The 14,496-nt window shown below is 43.2% G+C and overlaps 1 protein-coding gene across 1 annotated transcript in view; it reads left to right on the top strand.

The window, feature by feature from the left end:
• GMPR2 (guanosine monophosphate reductase 2) overlaps positions 1-14,496 on the top strand; it is a 163,569-nt gene that overhangs the window by 90,300 nt on the left and 58,773 nt on the right. The window contains exon 10 of the mRNA XM_069238159.1: positions 9,277-9,436. Coding sequence (XP_069094260.1) covers positions 9,277-9,436 — 160 coding nt within the window. The remainder of the gene's footprint in view (positions 1-9,276; positions 9,437-14,496) is intronic.

Raw genomic sequence — 14,496 nt, 5'->3', positions numbered from 1 at the left:
TTCGAACCCATGCATTCTTGCCCATTAAGATTTTTAATTCTTAAGATGTTTTTTCTGATAGCTATAACATCGGCTAGGCATGTTGGTGAGCTCCAGGCTCTTTTGTTAAACCTCCTTTTACTTTATTCTTTCCTGATAAAGTGGTGCTGAAAACCAGGGCGGCTTTCCTACCAAAAGTTGTCATTTCATATGGGGCAAACCATTACCCTTCCATCTTTATACCCTCCTCCTCACCCCTCAAAGGAGGAAGAGAGCCTCCATTGTTTCGACCCCAGAAGGGCTCTCGGTTTTTATATTGAGAGGACAAAAGACTTTCGCTTGGAAGATCAGCTATTCGTGGGATATATTGGAAAGAGGAAGGGCAGAGCGGTTCATAAAAGAACAAAATCCAGGTGGGTCATTCTTTGTATCAAGGTTTGCAACTCGTTGGCAAAGAAGGTTCCCCCTGAGGGTATTAGAGCCCATTCGACCATGGCTAAGTCTGCCACTTTGGCCCTGGCTAGAGGGGTTCCGGTAGTGGACATTTGCAAGGCAGCAACTTGGGCGTCCCTCCACACCTTCACAAAGCATTACTGCTTGGACTCGGAGGTTAGGAGGGACGGCCATTTTACATGATCTGTATTGCAGGATTTCTTGGTGTAACCAGTCAGGCACCCACCTCCGAGTGCGGTACTGCTTTGGGACTCTATTCATAAGGTGAGGAATCCACAGGTAGTTGTATCCATCAGAAGATCAAGTTACTTACCTTCAGTAACGCTTTTTCTGGTGGATACACTAGCTACCTGTGGATGCAGCTATGCCCTCACCTTTGGTATAGTGCACCCTGCCCTAGGGCTGTAAGGCCTGCGAGAGGGGTGACTTACCTATGCCACAGGCAGTGGGTTGTGGGCATGGCACTCTGAGGGGAGTGCAATGTCAACTTAGTCATTTTATCCCCACCAGCACACACAAGCTTTGAGGCAGTGTGCATGTGCTCAGTAAGGAGTCCCCAGGGTGGCATAATATATGCTGCAGCCTTTAAAGACCTTCCCTGGCCACAGGACCCTTGGTACCAGGGGTACCACTTACAAAGTCGACCGACTCCACCTACCGACGTGCAAGGGTATTTATCGAAGAAAAATCTCCAGATCCAGTCTGACACCTGGGGGAAATTCTAAGGTAAGGAATCTGCAACTAGAATATGTCTACCAGATATTTTGTTACCGAAGGTAAGTAACTTGTACATCACCGCTCATCAGCCAGGCTAGCTTGACTCCAGTGGCAGGGGGAGCACGGGACTCGCGTCTGGGCATTACCCGTCTCACTTAAGGTGACAAATGCAAAAAGAACAAGTGATGGACAGAATGCTGAACAATGTCAGACATTCACCCCCAGTACAGATACCTGGGCCTAAATCCATTATTTTTTTTGCTACCCACGCCATTCCAATTTGGACCCAGCCATATGCAAAGTTTTGTGCCAGAATCAAGACCAGGACCCAACGGCCTCCTTCAGGCATTATTTAAAGCCAACCCACCAACATGGGCCAATGTTTTAACACCACTCTGTAATCAAACTCTTCTCAACATTCAGACCCATGACACATGGCGAGGGGCCATCAGACATTTTTTTTTTTTTTTTTTAAAGGAGTAGACCACTCAATTCTAGGAAATTACCAGCAAATCTTTTTGCTAGTCAATGACGCAAAATATTATGGGGGGCCACCTTCTACAGGAACTCAAGTTCTGCATATCCAACGCCAACATTATACCGATAACCCAAACTGAATTTAGAAAAGCCAGGGTACCACCACAAACCTAATGGCCATGTCACTTGATTGAAAAGACAAAATCAAGCTGCTCCCTTCTCTACGTTTGCTTTGTAGACTTCAAGGCAGCCTTCGACTCTGTCCCAAGGTCTCTCCTTTGGGCAAAACTGGCTTCCCTTGGGATGGATTTCTCAAGGCCAAAATAGAGCAGTGTAGGGTGCACATGAAGGCAGGTGATGGGAGCACCGTCTCAAGAAAAATCCCTACCTCAGCTGGCCTGAAAGAAGGATGTGTCCTTGCTCCATTCCTCTTCAATCTCTTTCTTGCAGATCTGGGAAGCGCTCTGACCGACCTTTCAGCCCACTCGCCTAAACTAGGGGGAAAGTACCTGAGGAGCCTGTTTTATGCGGATTACCCAGTTCTGATGACTCATACCAAAATAAGCTTGCAGAGGCAGTTAAATATCTTAAATTCTCACTCCATCAAGAACCATCTTGTGTTGAACTTACAGAAGACAAAAACAATGATAACTGGGAATCAAATAAAAAAAGACAATGAGTCGTTACTAAATAGCAGTAAGATCCTTAAAGACAGTACTTACATGTACCTTGGTGTCCAAGTCGACAGAAGACGATCCCTTTTACTGTACAGAAAGTACATTTGTAACAAGACAGGATCCCTCGTACATGCCTTCAGAAAATTGGCAAAGCATCTGCCCGGGTCCGCCTCAAAACCCCTCTTAGAGGTCATCAGGGCAAAACTGATTCTGACAATCGCATATAGCTCAGACGCCCTGTATAGCAGAGCTGAGCAAGTCAATGACACCTTGGTCCTAAGAACATATTGGAAGATCTTTTTATTATCTTCCGGGGCATCGCCTACCCAATTACGGCTGAAGTTTGGTTTCACCAACTAATAGTTATGCACAGGGGTCTTCCGTAAAATTTTGCCACAGACTTTGATATTTGCAACCTGACACTTAAACCATCTATTATGGAAAGAAATAGAGGCTCAAGGAGAATCTTTAATACCCAGGGCATACCTGGAACAGGCAATTGTAAATCTGCAACTGGGAGCAGGATGGTGTAAGGCTATCTAGTATCTGTCTTTCAAAACCATAGTAAATAAAGCCACGTGCCATCTGCCTCTTTTTACAGACAAGTGCATGTTGGCAAAGCAATCAAATTCTTATCTAGTTATAAATAGTTCCAAGGCCTTGCACCTCAACTTTATATGGCTGCTGGCCTTTCATTAATGGTAAAATGGCAGATCGTCAGAAGTTGGCTTGGAGACTTAGACCAACTCTCCATATGGACCCTAGATGGCGGAACCCCGAAGGCAAGATCAAATTCCAACTATGCAACTACCGCTGGGAATCCATCAAAAACATAACACATGCTTGTCCTTCCCTCCTCATAGAGCATAGATATTGGCTCAGACCAATCTTCTTGACAAGAGGAATCAGGATATGTAGAAGAGCAGGGATCAAGTCCTTGCTAGCCACTAATCTCAGGCTAAAGGTAAAGAGACTAACAAAACTGACAGAATAGTCTAGCTAATGACTATTTCAATGGTGTACCTATCCACACCAATTTGTAAGCTCTTCTCAATAAAAAATGTAAAAACATTATTGAGCCTCAAGCTGGTTTTGATGATTCCTTTTTAAACACTGTGGCCCCACGTGCTGCATTGAGATGAACATTTGTATTATGCTTTTTAAATCTCTTTATATCCAATTTTATTTTTTCATGTGCATTTAAATAAACATTTCTTCCTTAGCCAGGAATCTCTATTAAACCATCCATATTTCTTATCTGGCTTGCCTTTGAAAGGTGACTTTGTTGTGGTCATGAATCCAGCTGCTTTCTCAATCATTTGACCAAAATACAGCTGAATAATATCCCGACGCTCCTTTTCTGCTTCCATTATATCATTCATGTCTCTTGACAAGGCTCTCTTTAGCATGGTTGCCAACCTACTATACATTAGCTGGTTCTATTTAACAGCCAGAATATTCACAGTAGGGATTTAAGCAGGTGGTTAACTGTAGTCCACGACCTCTGAGGAACTAGTTAAGGGTAAAACAGCTCTCAGAAGTGGTAATCAGAAGCTTATGGGCACTCTCTGTTCTTTTATATACCTCCATATTCCTGGCTTGACGTCAACTTTCCATATCAATCATTATATAATCTATTATGCATGCACTTTTACCACATCTATATGTCATTGATGCTGGAATACTAGCAGTTGCTCTGCTGTCATAAAGTGTCAAACTCGCTTTAAGAGGCACCGCAAACATAGATGGACATATTCTGTTTTATGACTTGTTTTTTGGTCAGATGGTTTTCTTATTGTTATCCGCATAAGGCTGAAGTTGCGGAATCAGTCAAATCACAGGTTGCACAACTGTGAACAGGAATGTATAAGGTCCATCAACACTCAAAACCAACAGTACGAATAGAAAATGTACCATTAACATTTTAGAAAGTATGTATCAATTGTGCTTTAAACCATATGCAGCTTATAAGTTTGCAATGAAGGGATGTGGGACAGGATGGTAGTAGAATGGCGACGAAAAAAAGGAAGGGAAACAATACATCAGTGAAATCAAGTGGTGTCCGGGAACCTGAAGGCCACCTCAACCTCATGTCTCTTTTGTGAGGAAATGGGATGTATTGCATGGTGTAGTTGTGAAACCTCACTATGTAATACCCTTATCAACCCTTTTGCCCCCTTGAGCGACAAAACTCCTCGGCCTACTCTGACATCTGGGGCCAATAAAAGTGATTGACCAGCCTCTGCCAGGTCTTCCTGTACCCCATGTTTCCAGCTAAGGATATATCATGGGCCAGGTTAATTAGGAGCTCCCTGTATTGTTGGGAGACCACCAATCTTCTGGTTGCCCCAGGTTTTGGGTCCCTTGCTTTGCTGTACAGGAGACCCTCCTTTCAGTATACCTTATGAGTACCACTGGTATTTCCTTGCTCTTGTCAGACAGCTAACTGTTGCAGGTCTTCTAGAGTGGGGCATGTCCTTTGTCCTCGAGTGCGGTCCTCTCTGGAGGGACCTCCTGCTCCCTGGAGCTCTGCTAGGTCAAGTCTCTGATGGCAGCAGTGTCCTCTTCAGGTGCCAGCTCCCCACCTCCCCTGATGGTTAGTCTGACTCTGGCCCTATGGAAGGTGGATTGCCGGCTTTCCTGATCCTTCTGTTGGCTCTGACCCATTTTACAGGCTGCAGGACCTCTTGACTCTGCTCTGGACACTCTTTGCTTTTGTGGTTAGACAAACCTATTCAGGCAGACCCAGCATTGGTGAATGGGTTCTCCTTCCCTCCTCTGTCCAAGGAGAGGTTTCAAGACTATTGCCCATTAGACACTCTCAAGGAATGGCAGGGGACATAGCTACTTTCTTTGGAATGCCAACTTCTCTCCACTCTGTCAGCCTCAGCCATAGGGTTTGACTTCTTTGTGATGTTGCATGAGTTATGACTTTGGGGTAACTTTAAAAAGGGTGCTTTCCCACCCACGGGTGACACAGGTGAACTTGGTTCAGTGCACCAGTGATGAATATGAAGAACAAGTTACCTGTAGCCCCTCAAAACTCTATTCAGTTTATAACTGACATGGAAGCAGTGCTTTTGGGTTACTAACAATCCCATGAAGGGATCAGGGGCACCGTGAAAATAGCAACAAACACACACAGGGGGTTATTCCAACTTTGGAGGAAGTGGTAATCCGTCCCAAAAGTGACGGTAAAGTGACGGATATACCACCAGCCGTATTACGAGTCCATTATATCCTACGGAACTCGTAATACTGCTGGTGGTAAATCCGTCACATTTGGGACGGATTACCACCTCCTCCAAAGTTGGAATAAACCCCACAGTATCACACACACCGTACTAAGAAGAATGAACACTTTATGGTAAAAAGTATTTATTACTACAAGAACAGTCTGTTTCTCAGTACATCTAAAACTACACAGACTATTATGAAAACAGCAAAAAGGCATTTACAAGTAACAAGAATAAAATGAAAATTTCTAGCATTGTTATAATATCATTAAAATATCTAGAACCTAATACCCTAATGTATACTACAAGGCACTATACTATGAGAGCATGAAAGGCAGGTGCAACTTCCATTCTAGAGTTTCTTAGGGGCAAGCGATGCACTGCATACCTTGTTGACAGGAAAGACTGTCCTTATCAGCGGAGGCGTGACAACAGTGTTTCCAATGAAGGGCAAACACCCATTGCGGTAGCAGTCAGTCATTCTTCCTCCGGGACTTGGCTTTATAAGCTTCTGGCGAGATGTAGCATCCACAAAGTGTGGAGTGTGCCAGCAGCAGATGAGACATTCTCTGGCAGAATCACAGGTGATAATCTGGGCGAAGGACCTCTCTTGACAAGTGGTCACGTGGCAGTCCTTACATACTAAATATTATCGGAAAAAGGAATGTCTGACATAAGTGTAGAAATTTCTGGCATAGATTACGTGCATCAAGGTATGCGTCCCAGATGTTTCCTTGTGAACATATAAGGCAAAAGGACATGAATTCAGACTACATTATTTTGGTTATATGTCTGTATGTGTTCTTACCTAACCTTGACATGGTGAGGAGTAGAAATGTGACCCAATCGAATATCACCTTAGATATCGTATCTATGTCATTAATCAAAGACCTTGACAATATCACAGTACCTAGAAAGACATGGTCTGGCAAACACTATGTTAAAAGGCAAACATGACAGTGACTCTGCATAAATCCGGGAATATGGTGGTATCCATTGTCTAAGCTGAGGAAGATGGCGGCCTCTATAAGCTAAGATGGAGTCGAGGCTTACCTCAGATGGAGTCAGACCCAATTGCTATTTGGCCACTGCTGGTATTTCCCCATACCTAGAGGCCATTGAGCTAAAGTTTCAATGTTCTCCCCACCCATGGACACTAAGGTGGCCTTTGTGTAGCCTTTGGTATCGCTAGAGGCAATCTCCCACCCCATCCCCATCCTAGCTAACCCCTTGGACTGGACACTTGTGGGTGCCTTCTTTGTGCACACTGAATCTGCCCTCTTGTGTCCTGGCAAAGTGCAATCAAAACATACTCCAGTGTTCAAAGGGGCAAACCTCTTTCCCTGATAGCCCCTCCCCTTTGAATGGGATGTGGCCTGACCCTCCCCCCCCTTTTAGCAACTTTTGAGGACTGTTTGGTGCTATCTTTCTTTTTATTTCGAAGCCCTCTTCCCCGAAAAAGAGGGGGTGGGGGGTTGACCTCCTTTTTTTCTGGTCACTTCTCAGGGTTTTCATGGTACGAACCCACTCATTAGCTGTCTTGCCCAGTTCATGGGGCTAGACAGCTTAGAGTCCACAAGATGCTGGTGCAACATCTCTGAATGACAATTTGTCGAAATGTGCTCCTTGACAATTAAATTGTTGAGCCCTTCAAATGTATCTACTTTGTTGCCTTTAATCAAACCATCTAGTGCCTTAAATGAATTGTAAACAAAGTCCACCCATTTCTGTCAGGCTCCCTTCTGTGTTGTCCTAAGTTTCTGCATATACTCCTTAGGGGTCAAACCAAAGAGCTGCCTTCATTTGTGGGTAGGGCTCCACTATCTCATCCTCAAGTATGCACAGTCTGTCCCTACCAACTGCTGGTACCAACTCCCATAGTAGTGTTCCTCAGTATTGTGTACATACCTTCCTAATCATGAGAGCTGTTTCCTGTGAGGCAAGCCACTTCTCAATGTCATCCCCCTGGACATAACTAGGGGCAATCTCTTCGAACAATCAGACATCAGGGGCACCTCTGTCATCACCTCTTGCTACAATTCTGCTACCATTAGCTGAATCTTCTCTCTTCCACAGTGAGTCCTCTTTCTGCCAGGGCCTTGGCTCTCTTGCAGGTACCTCTGGCTAGTGAAAATACCTCTGGCTATTCTGGAAACCACCCTGGGTCTGGTATGGCGGTTAGGCTCCCACTTGCTCCCCTCAGGATACTGTTGGCATCATTCTCCACATCCTCTTCTTGCCCACTACCCTGGAGCAATTCTTTCTCCAGGTGTGGAGGTATTCTGTGGGTCTCTTCCCAAGCTTTGAGGGCCTTGATTGACTCATTCTTTCTTGCCTTGATACCCATGTTGATCACCCTGTCCCTACAGAAGCTTTTCCTTACATCTTTGTTATTTTTACAGCATTTAGAAAATCTTGTGACACCACTGTACATAAACAAATATAAGACTTGTCTTCATGAAGTGCTTCAGATAGGGCTGGATTCCACAATGATTATGAGACTCCCAAGTTCAAAAGTTCATTCTTGAATTTCTGTAGCTCCTTGTTCTTGGCTTGTATAGCAACATTGAGGCCAGGGAAAATAATTTGACTGCAGTTTACTTCGAATACTTCTTTCAAATTTGTTGCCTCTGTTTTGCCCATTGAGCCTTTCATTTTTGATCACCTTTGAGTTCATAGTTGTGATCAGCGAGTTCACACCAACCATTTTACCATTCAAACAAGCTTTCAGTGCTGTCAACCATCTCCTTACCTTGTTCAGCTTCTTCATGATTGTTAGAAGCGCAAACTCCATTTCTTTTTGGTCCTGCACCAAATCCCCAGCTGCCACGTCACAGCCAGTCTCCTCAGGGCCCTTCTGGGCATGGTGTACTTTCCTGAACTCTACTGCCATAGAGTAGTGGGTCTATCGAGACCCAATGGAGTCTGCCACTTCTCTGACGGCATGCTTTCCTGTGTGCCTCCCACCAGGCATTGAAGCCACCGGAACTGCATAACACCATGTCACCCCAGTGCAGCCATTCGTCACTTCACTGCTGGATGTGACCTTCCACTCAATAGAGTTGTGCGGTGGATCAGTCACACCTGAGGCCGCAGCCCACCTCTATCAATTAGGGACCGTGGCATGGGAACATATGACAACCAACCACCATGTCTTTGTTACAGGTACCTTATAATGTTTCTGCATCACACCAGTTGTGCAGCTGTGACTCCTTCGCCTCTCTCTGGTTTGTAGTCCCAGTCGATGACATCCCATGGCTATCAGGGCCTGGTGAACGACTCCCGGAAGCTAAAAACAGGGATACTCACTTAGAGCTTAGAAGAAAGCAGTCATTGGGTTTGTCACCAGCCTCTGCCCTATTCATGTTTAATGAATTTAATAAATATACTGACGATGAAGAATTGACATTACGAGCAATATGTTCATCATTTTGTTCTCCTTAGACAAGTGGTTTTGTGTGTGTAGGCTATGACTCTTCCTGTGGTGTTCGCCGATGTGATAACTGTTCCCTTAAGGAAGGATGTAGGGTTTTCCTGAGTTGCATGTGTGGACTTGCTCACTGCGCCCATCCTTTATCATTATTGAGCAGCCTGATCAACCCTCCTTCCCCATATAAATCAGTTGTGTTTTTTGCCTTTCACAGTTCTGCTCTCATATTTCTGTTATTTCTTGTGTCCGTTCTGTAGGAGCAGATTTCTCTTGTATTCTCTGACCTCTGTGTGTTCATCACTTGCAGGAGCTGGTGCAGACTTTGTGATGCTGGGAGGCATGTTTGCTGGGCACACGGAATGCGGGGGAGAAACCATTGATAAGAATGGAAAAAAATACACGCTCTTCTACGGGATGAGCTCAGAGACGGCCATGAAACGCCACGCTGGAGGTGTTGCCGACTATAGGTAATCAACATAAAAACGCCAGATTAGCGTACACTGACAGACTTCCTACACTGGGTTCAAAACACAACCGTAGTGCATTAGGCAGAACGTGAGTACAGTTGTGGCTCTATAAAGAAAACTTCACACAGCAGGATTTCTGCACAAAAAGTTCAATATATGTTGAGCCTTGGATACAGATAGCTGTATGCAGCCGTCAGTGTCATCAGGATGCATATAGAGGATTCTGATAAAGCCAAAGCTCAGCAGTCATCAGTTGGAGTGCCATATTTAGAACTGATGTTACCCTCCGATGGGTCTGGGCCTTTTGGACATAAACAATATGTCTAAATAGACAGGATAACCACTGTGGCCATGGATAGAACATCAATTTTCTTAAAGATACACAAATCAAATGTTGACTTATTGTGGAGAATTTGCATAGATTTACTGTAAAGTAAATCATTGTCCAGCCAAAAACTCTACCTTTACTAACACAAAGGAGAAATAGGAGATTTGCAAACATACAAATTTGTCTGTGGGGTTTACTTTTCCTCCACATGGTTTCACCATGCAGGGTTGGTTCTCCTAAAGTGGAACCCAGTGTCCTCCCTGCAATGTACCTTTCACAGACACACTTACACCCAGTGTATGTATACAGCATACACACACTGCACCGAACTGTATCCTCCATGTAATGTACCACACCCAGCACATACACTTACCAAGCACGCACTGAGCAGCATTGTAACCTTCATGTAGTATTATGCTTATAGGCACGCATACAGCCAGCACGTACACTCAGTATTCAGCATGCACATACTGCACAACACTTCATCCAACCTGTCTTGTGCCTTTCTCAGGCACACACACCCAGCGTAAGCATTCAGTATGCACATACTGAACAGCACTACATCCTTCATAGGTTGTACCGTTCACAGGGTCGTATACACCCAGCACGTTTTCAACATGTGTGCACTGCATAGTACTGCATGACCCTTGCACTGTTCCCTTCCCAGGCACACATACACCAAGCACAGATGCACAGCACTACACACCAAACTGATGTAGGCCAATTGGGTGAATTAGCACATGGCAGCGTAACTTTTGAAAGTGGGTGAGTCAGTGGGCCTCACTCCAGTGAGACAGATTTAAAAAGACCTGTTCATTCCTACTGATCACTACATGGTATGCTGCTTCCACTGTGCTTGTGCTGCTTAACTTCTGGTGAAGGCAGTGGCCATCTGCCACTATGAGGGTAGTGCACTGGGGGGCCCCTCCTGGGCCACCATCCGTGAGACAGGCCTATTTTATGTTGCACAAACATGATCTGTGTATTCCTGTAAAAACAAAAATCAGCATTAGGGATGCAGACATCATCATCGTTGTGCACTCAAGGCAGTTGTGTGCGTCCATTACCATGCAGAGGGCTTTTCCGTCCAAACACTTAGCTATGTGTTTATCCTTCTTTTTTACATGTTTCATCCCTAGGGGACTGGGTAAAAGTGTCTTTATCAGGAAGTTAAACTCATGTGTCAAAGATGTTTTCTCAGGTGAAGGGGTCGGGTATAGCAATAAACCAAATTGTATTCATGTATTGATATGGTGTAATATGGGAACAGCACACCTACACTTATAGAAAACCTTCTTAAGAGTGGTCGTAGTGTTACAGCTGCAAGTAAACAACAATATTATAGCTATACACACACACATATACGTAGATACTATACTGAAATTTTGTGTTAGCAGACTGATATTTCTGCTCTGTTTTGGCCTAGGTTGCACAAGCCAGAGATAGGTGGCTGGTCCAGTTGTGTGGAAACCAGGCTGTTGGGTCAGGAGTGGCCATTGGCAGGGAGCTGCTGAGTGAGATTCTGATTCTTTGTCTAGACGTGGTCTCACTAACATTGGTTAGAGGTGCTCTACAGTTCCGCTTCAGAGAGGCTGGGTGGATTAGGTAGATCTACAGCATCTAGTTGGTGGCTCAGTAAACGTACAAAAGCAGGGTGCAAGACTCGTGTGGGCGGCTCTTTGTTCTCCGTTTGAGGAAGAACGTGTTAAATAATTAGGTCCCCCTACAGCATTCTACTGCCTGCTTCAGGCATCTCTTAGACTTTAGCAGTGCTGGTCAAAATAGAAACTAAAAAGAAATGGGGTACAATCTGTGCAGTGATGCCGCTATAGTTACGGGGGGTATGAGAAATGTAGTTGTTCAGCACACCACTGTTTCACTATGTAACAGTGTTTTGGAATTCTGAGTATGTTTTGACCTAAAATTCAAGATAAGGTTGTTACCTCCACAACGGAGCTTAAGTGATGAATATAATGGACCTCGTTGTAATGTTGCTTTGGAGTTCAGGATACATACTTACACAAAATCGCAAACTAGGGAACATGAACAACTAATTAAGGTGAGGTATGTCAAGGTCCTCATTGTGTGTGTTTTTCTTTTGAGGCCATGAGACAGATCCTGGAGGAAACTGGAACTTAATTTTTGGTAAAAAGCAATAACAAACTTCAGGGCTTACATTTGTGTACCATCCCCGGGAGAGCTGCAGAAATGTGTTTCAAAAACTGGAAGAACATATTTTGGTAGCTGCGAGTATATGCAGTGCTTGTTCTGCAATCATGAACGCCTCCTGGATTAATATGGTTCAGCTTGAGGTTGTTGATTTCTTCTGTGATATTCAATCTGTTATACAAGTTGTTAGGGTAATATATGCTTCTTTTAGTAAGATGATTAATCCATATCTTCCTCTCTGAGGTTTAGTGAAATCTGACAGAAGTGCTGTTCATGTAAGTTCATGTTCACTACGTTTTTCTGAAAGAAAATGGCCCACTAAAGGCACTGTACGATTTATTTATTTATTAGACACAGAATCCTTGATTTGTGCTTGATAATTTTGCGATCAGTTTTCTCATATATGTAAGGCCACAAGGGCATTTGATGATGTAGTTCACAAGTTGGGCATTATAGTTTGTGAATTTTTTGTGATGAATTTGAAAGTCATTGTTTGGTAATACAGGCCTTACTATTGTTTGAAAACAGATGCTGCAAGAGCTGCATTTATGGTGCCTAAAATGGGTGCCCTTGGCCCTTTCAAGATGATTTCTCAGATTCTAGTTTATTTGGCAGGAAACAAAGGTTTCTTGTTTTTATTTTTACCCCAAGGTATTTAGACTGTGACAGTTTCTGTTGATGATCTTTTGTATTTTAGTGTTATATTAAATGAAAGTGGTCACATACGATATTTTATGTCCTGTTTTAGTGTTCTTTGGTTCGAATAGCAGTTCCCATGTGATATGCTAGGCACATTTCTGTCTTTTGTTCAACCATGTTTTAGGATAGCCTCTTTTCAAAAGTCTATTGACGAGGTCCTCTGCATGCTATAAGCAATCCCCTTTGTTAGTGCAGTTATGCCTAGTTCTTAGAAGTTGCCCTCTGGATATTTTCTCTGCTGTTTCTGGGATGGCTACTTTCTGGAGGTTTACGGAAAATACTTGTATCTATCTGATGATCTTCATAATGTATCCATAGGTCAAAGAAGTGTATTTTCTCTTTGCTATGGCAAATGGTAAATCAGATGTCTTGCATTCTATCATTTGTCCATGCATGGAAATATGTTAGTACAACAGTGGCGCTCCATATTAGAATAAAATCAATATATATTTTCCATTTGAATCTCCATTATTTCCATAAATCTTTGAATCTGCAATCGCTGTTTATCCACTTATTCTGACATTCTATAACAGTCTAGCACTCCCAGAGTCAAAGCAGCAGCCCATAGCCACACCATTTGATAGTTGAAAGCATCCTCAAAATTAAAATAGCTTTTACTGAGGGCAATGCTTGCAAGCTTGAGTATGAAGTCTGTTGGTTTAGTTAGTTTTTCAAAATAAATGTCCATCCCCTCTACTGCCAGATTTGTTTGTCATACTTGTGTAGAGGGATAGTATATCATTTGTTACTGGGAAGTAGTTTATGCTTTAGAATGTGTCATCTTCCAAGTAGTTAAGGTGTGCATGGTGTCTTTCAATTACACTGAGATAGTTGGAACAAATGATTTGATGAAGGCGTCTATATATGTTGAAATGGCTTCTAGTTTTGAGTCACATTCTTAAATGATGGGTCATCCCTGGGATTTGCTCAGTGTTTTAATGGAATTTAGCTAGTGTATAGAAGACCAGTGTGCTGGGATTTTCTTTTTATTGAAAATCATACTGTCTTCAAAAGCCAGCCTTCATTGAGACCTTCATCTAAAATGTATTTATTTGCCCTTAGATTTTTTGGGATCGAATTATAGACTATATCCATGCACTTCTTGTACATAGTCAGTTTGTTCTTGGGCAACTATTGCTCCCCTTTGCCATCTGGTTTAATTGCCACAAAATGGGAAAATCAGTTCTGCATACAGGAAAACGTTGTCTGGCAAAATTGCACTAAAAGATGATGAGACATATAATTTGATGTAAAGCAATATACACTTTTTCTCTGCCACTAGAATGCATCAAGTATGTTTATTTATATAATGTTGAAGAAGTTTACTTTCATAAGCACGACCTACTCATATATCAGATGTTTAAAAAAAATAAAACAATATGCAGTGACATTAACGGTTTATGCGTTTTAAAATTAAGGAGTGGTGAAGTGGTTGAGCATTAAGATACATCACACGATGAATGGTAAATGGATCCAGTATGAATGGCTTGAGTGAGGTGATTTGGAACATGGTTAAAAGCTAGGATGCTTCTTCCGATGTCTAGCTCTGCTAAGCTCACTACTAGGGTCTGGTGATGGACTGCGTCACATATATCACATAGATTCAGCAATAGTGCATCTGCTTTACGTATGCCCACAGTAGTTGTCTGTTTGGTCTGGGTGGATATCAGGGTGGATTCAGTATCTCGGCCTGGGCAGAAGGCATTTTAGTGATCAAAGAGTACCCTTCTTCCTTCTGTTGATTTAGGCAGCTGAGATAAGGCCTCTCTTTCAGTCAATTTTCCCATCAATGAGCCATTCAAGATCTGTTGTTAATTGGCTGAATCTGTTGGAAGGGGAACAAAGGTTCAAACTAGAGTTCTGA

Source organism: Pleurodeles waltl, chromosome 6 (assembly GCF_031143425.1).
Source record: "Pleurodeles waltl isolate 20211129_DDA chromosome 6, aPleWal1.hap1.20221129, whole genome shotgun sequence".
NCBI classification, from domain to species: Eukaryota; Metazoa; Chordata; class Amphibia; order Caudata; family Salamandridae; genus Pleurodeles; species Pleurodeles waltl.
The sequence above is the reverse complement of the archived record's forward strand: the minus strand, read 5'-3'. Positions and strand labels throughout refer to the sequence as shown.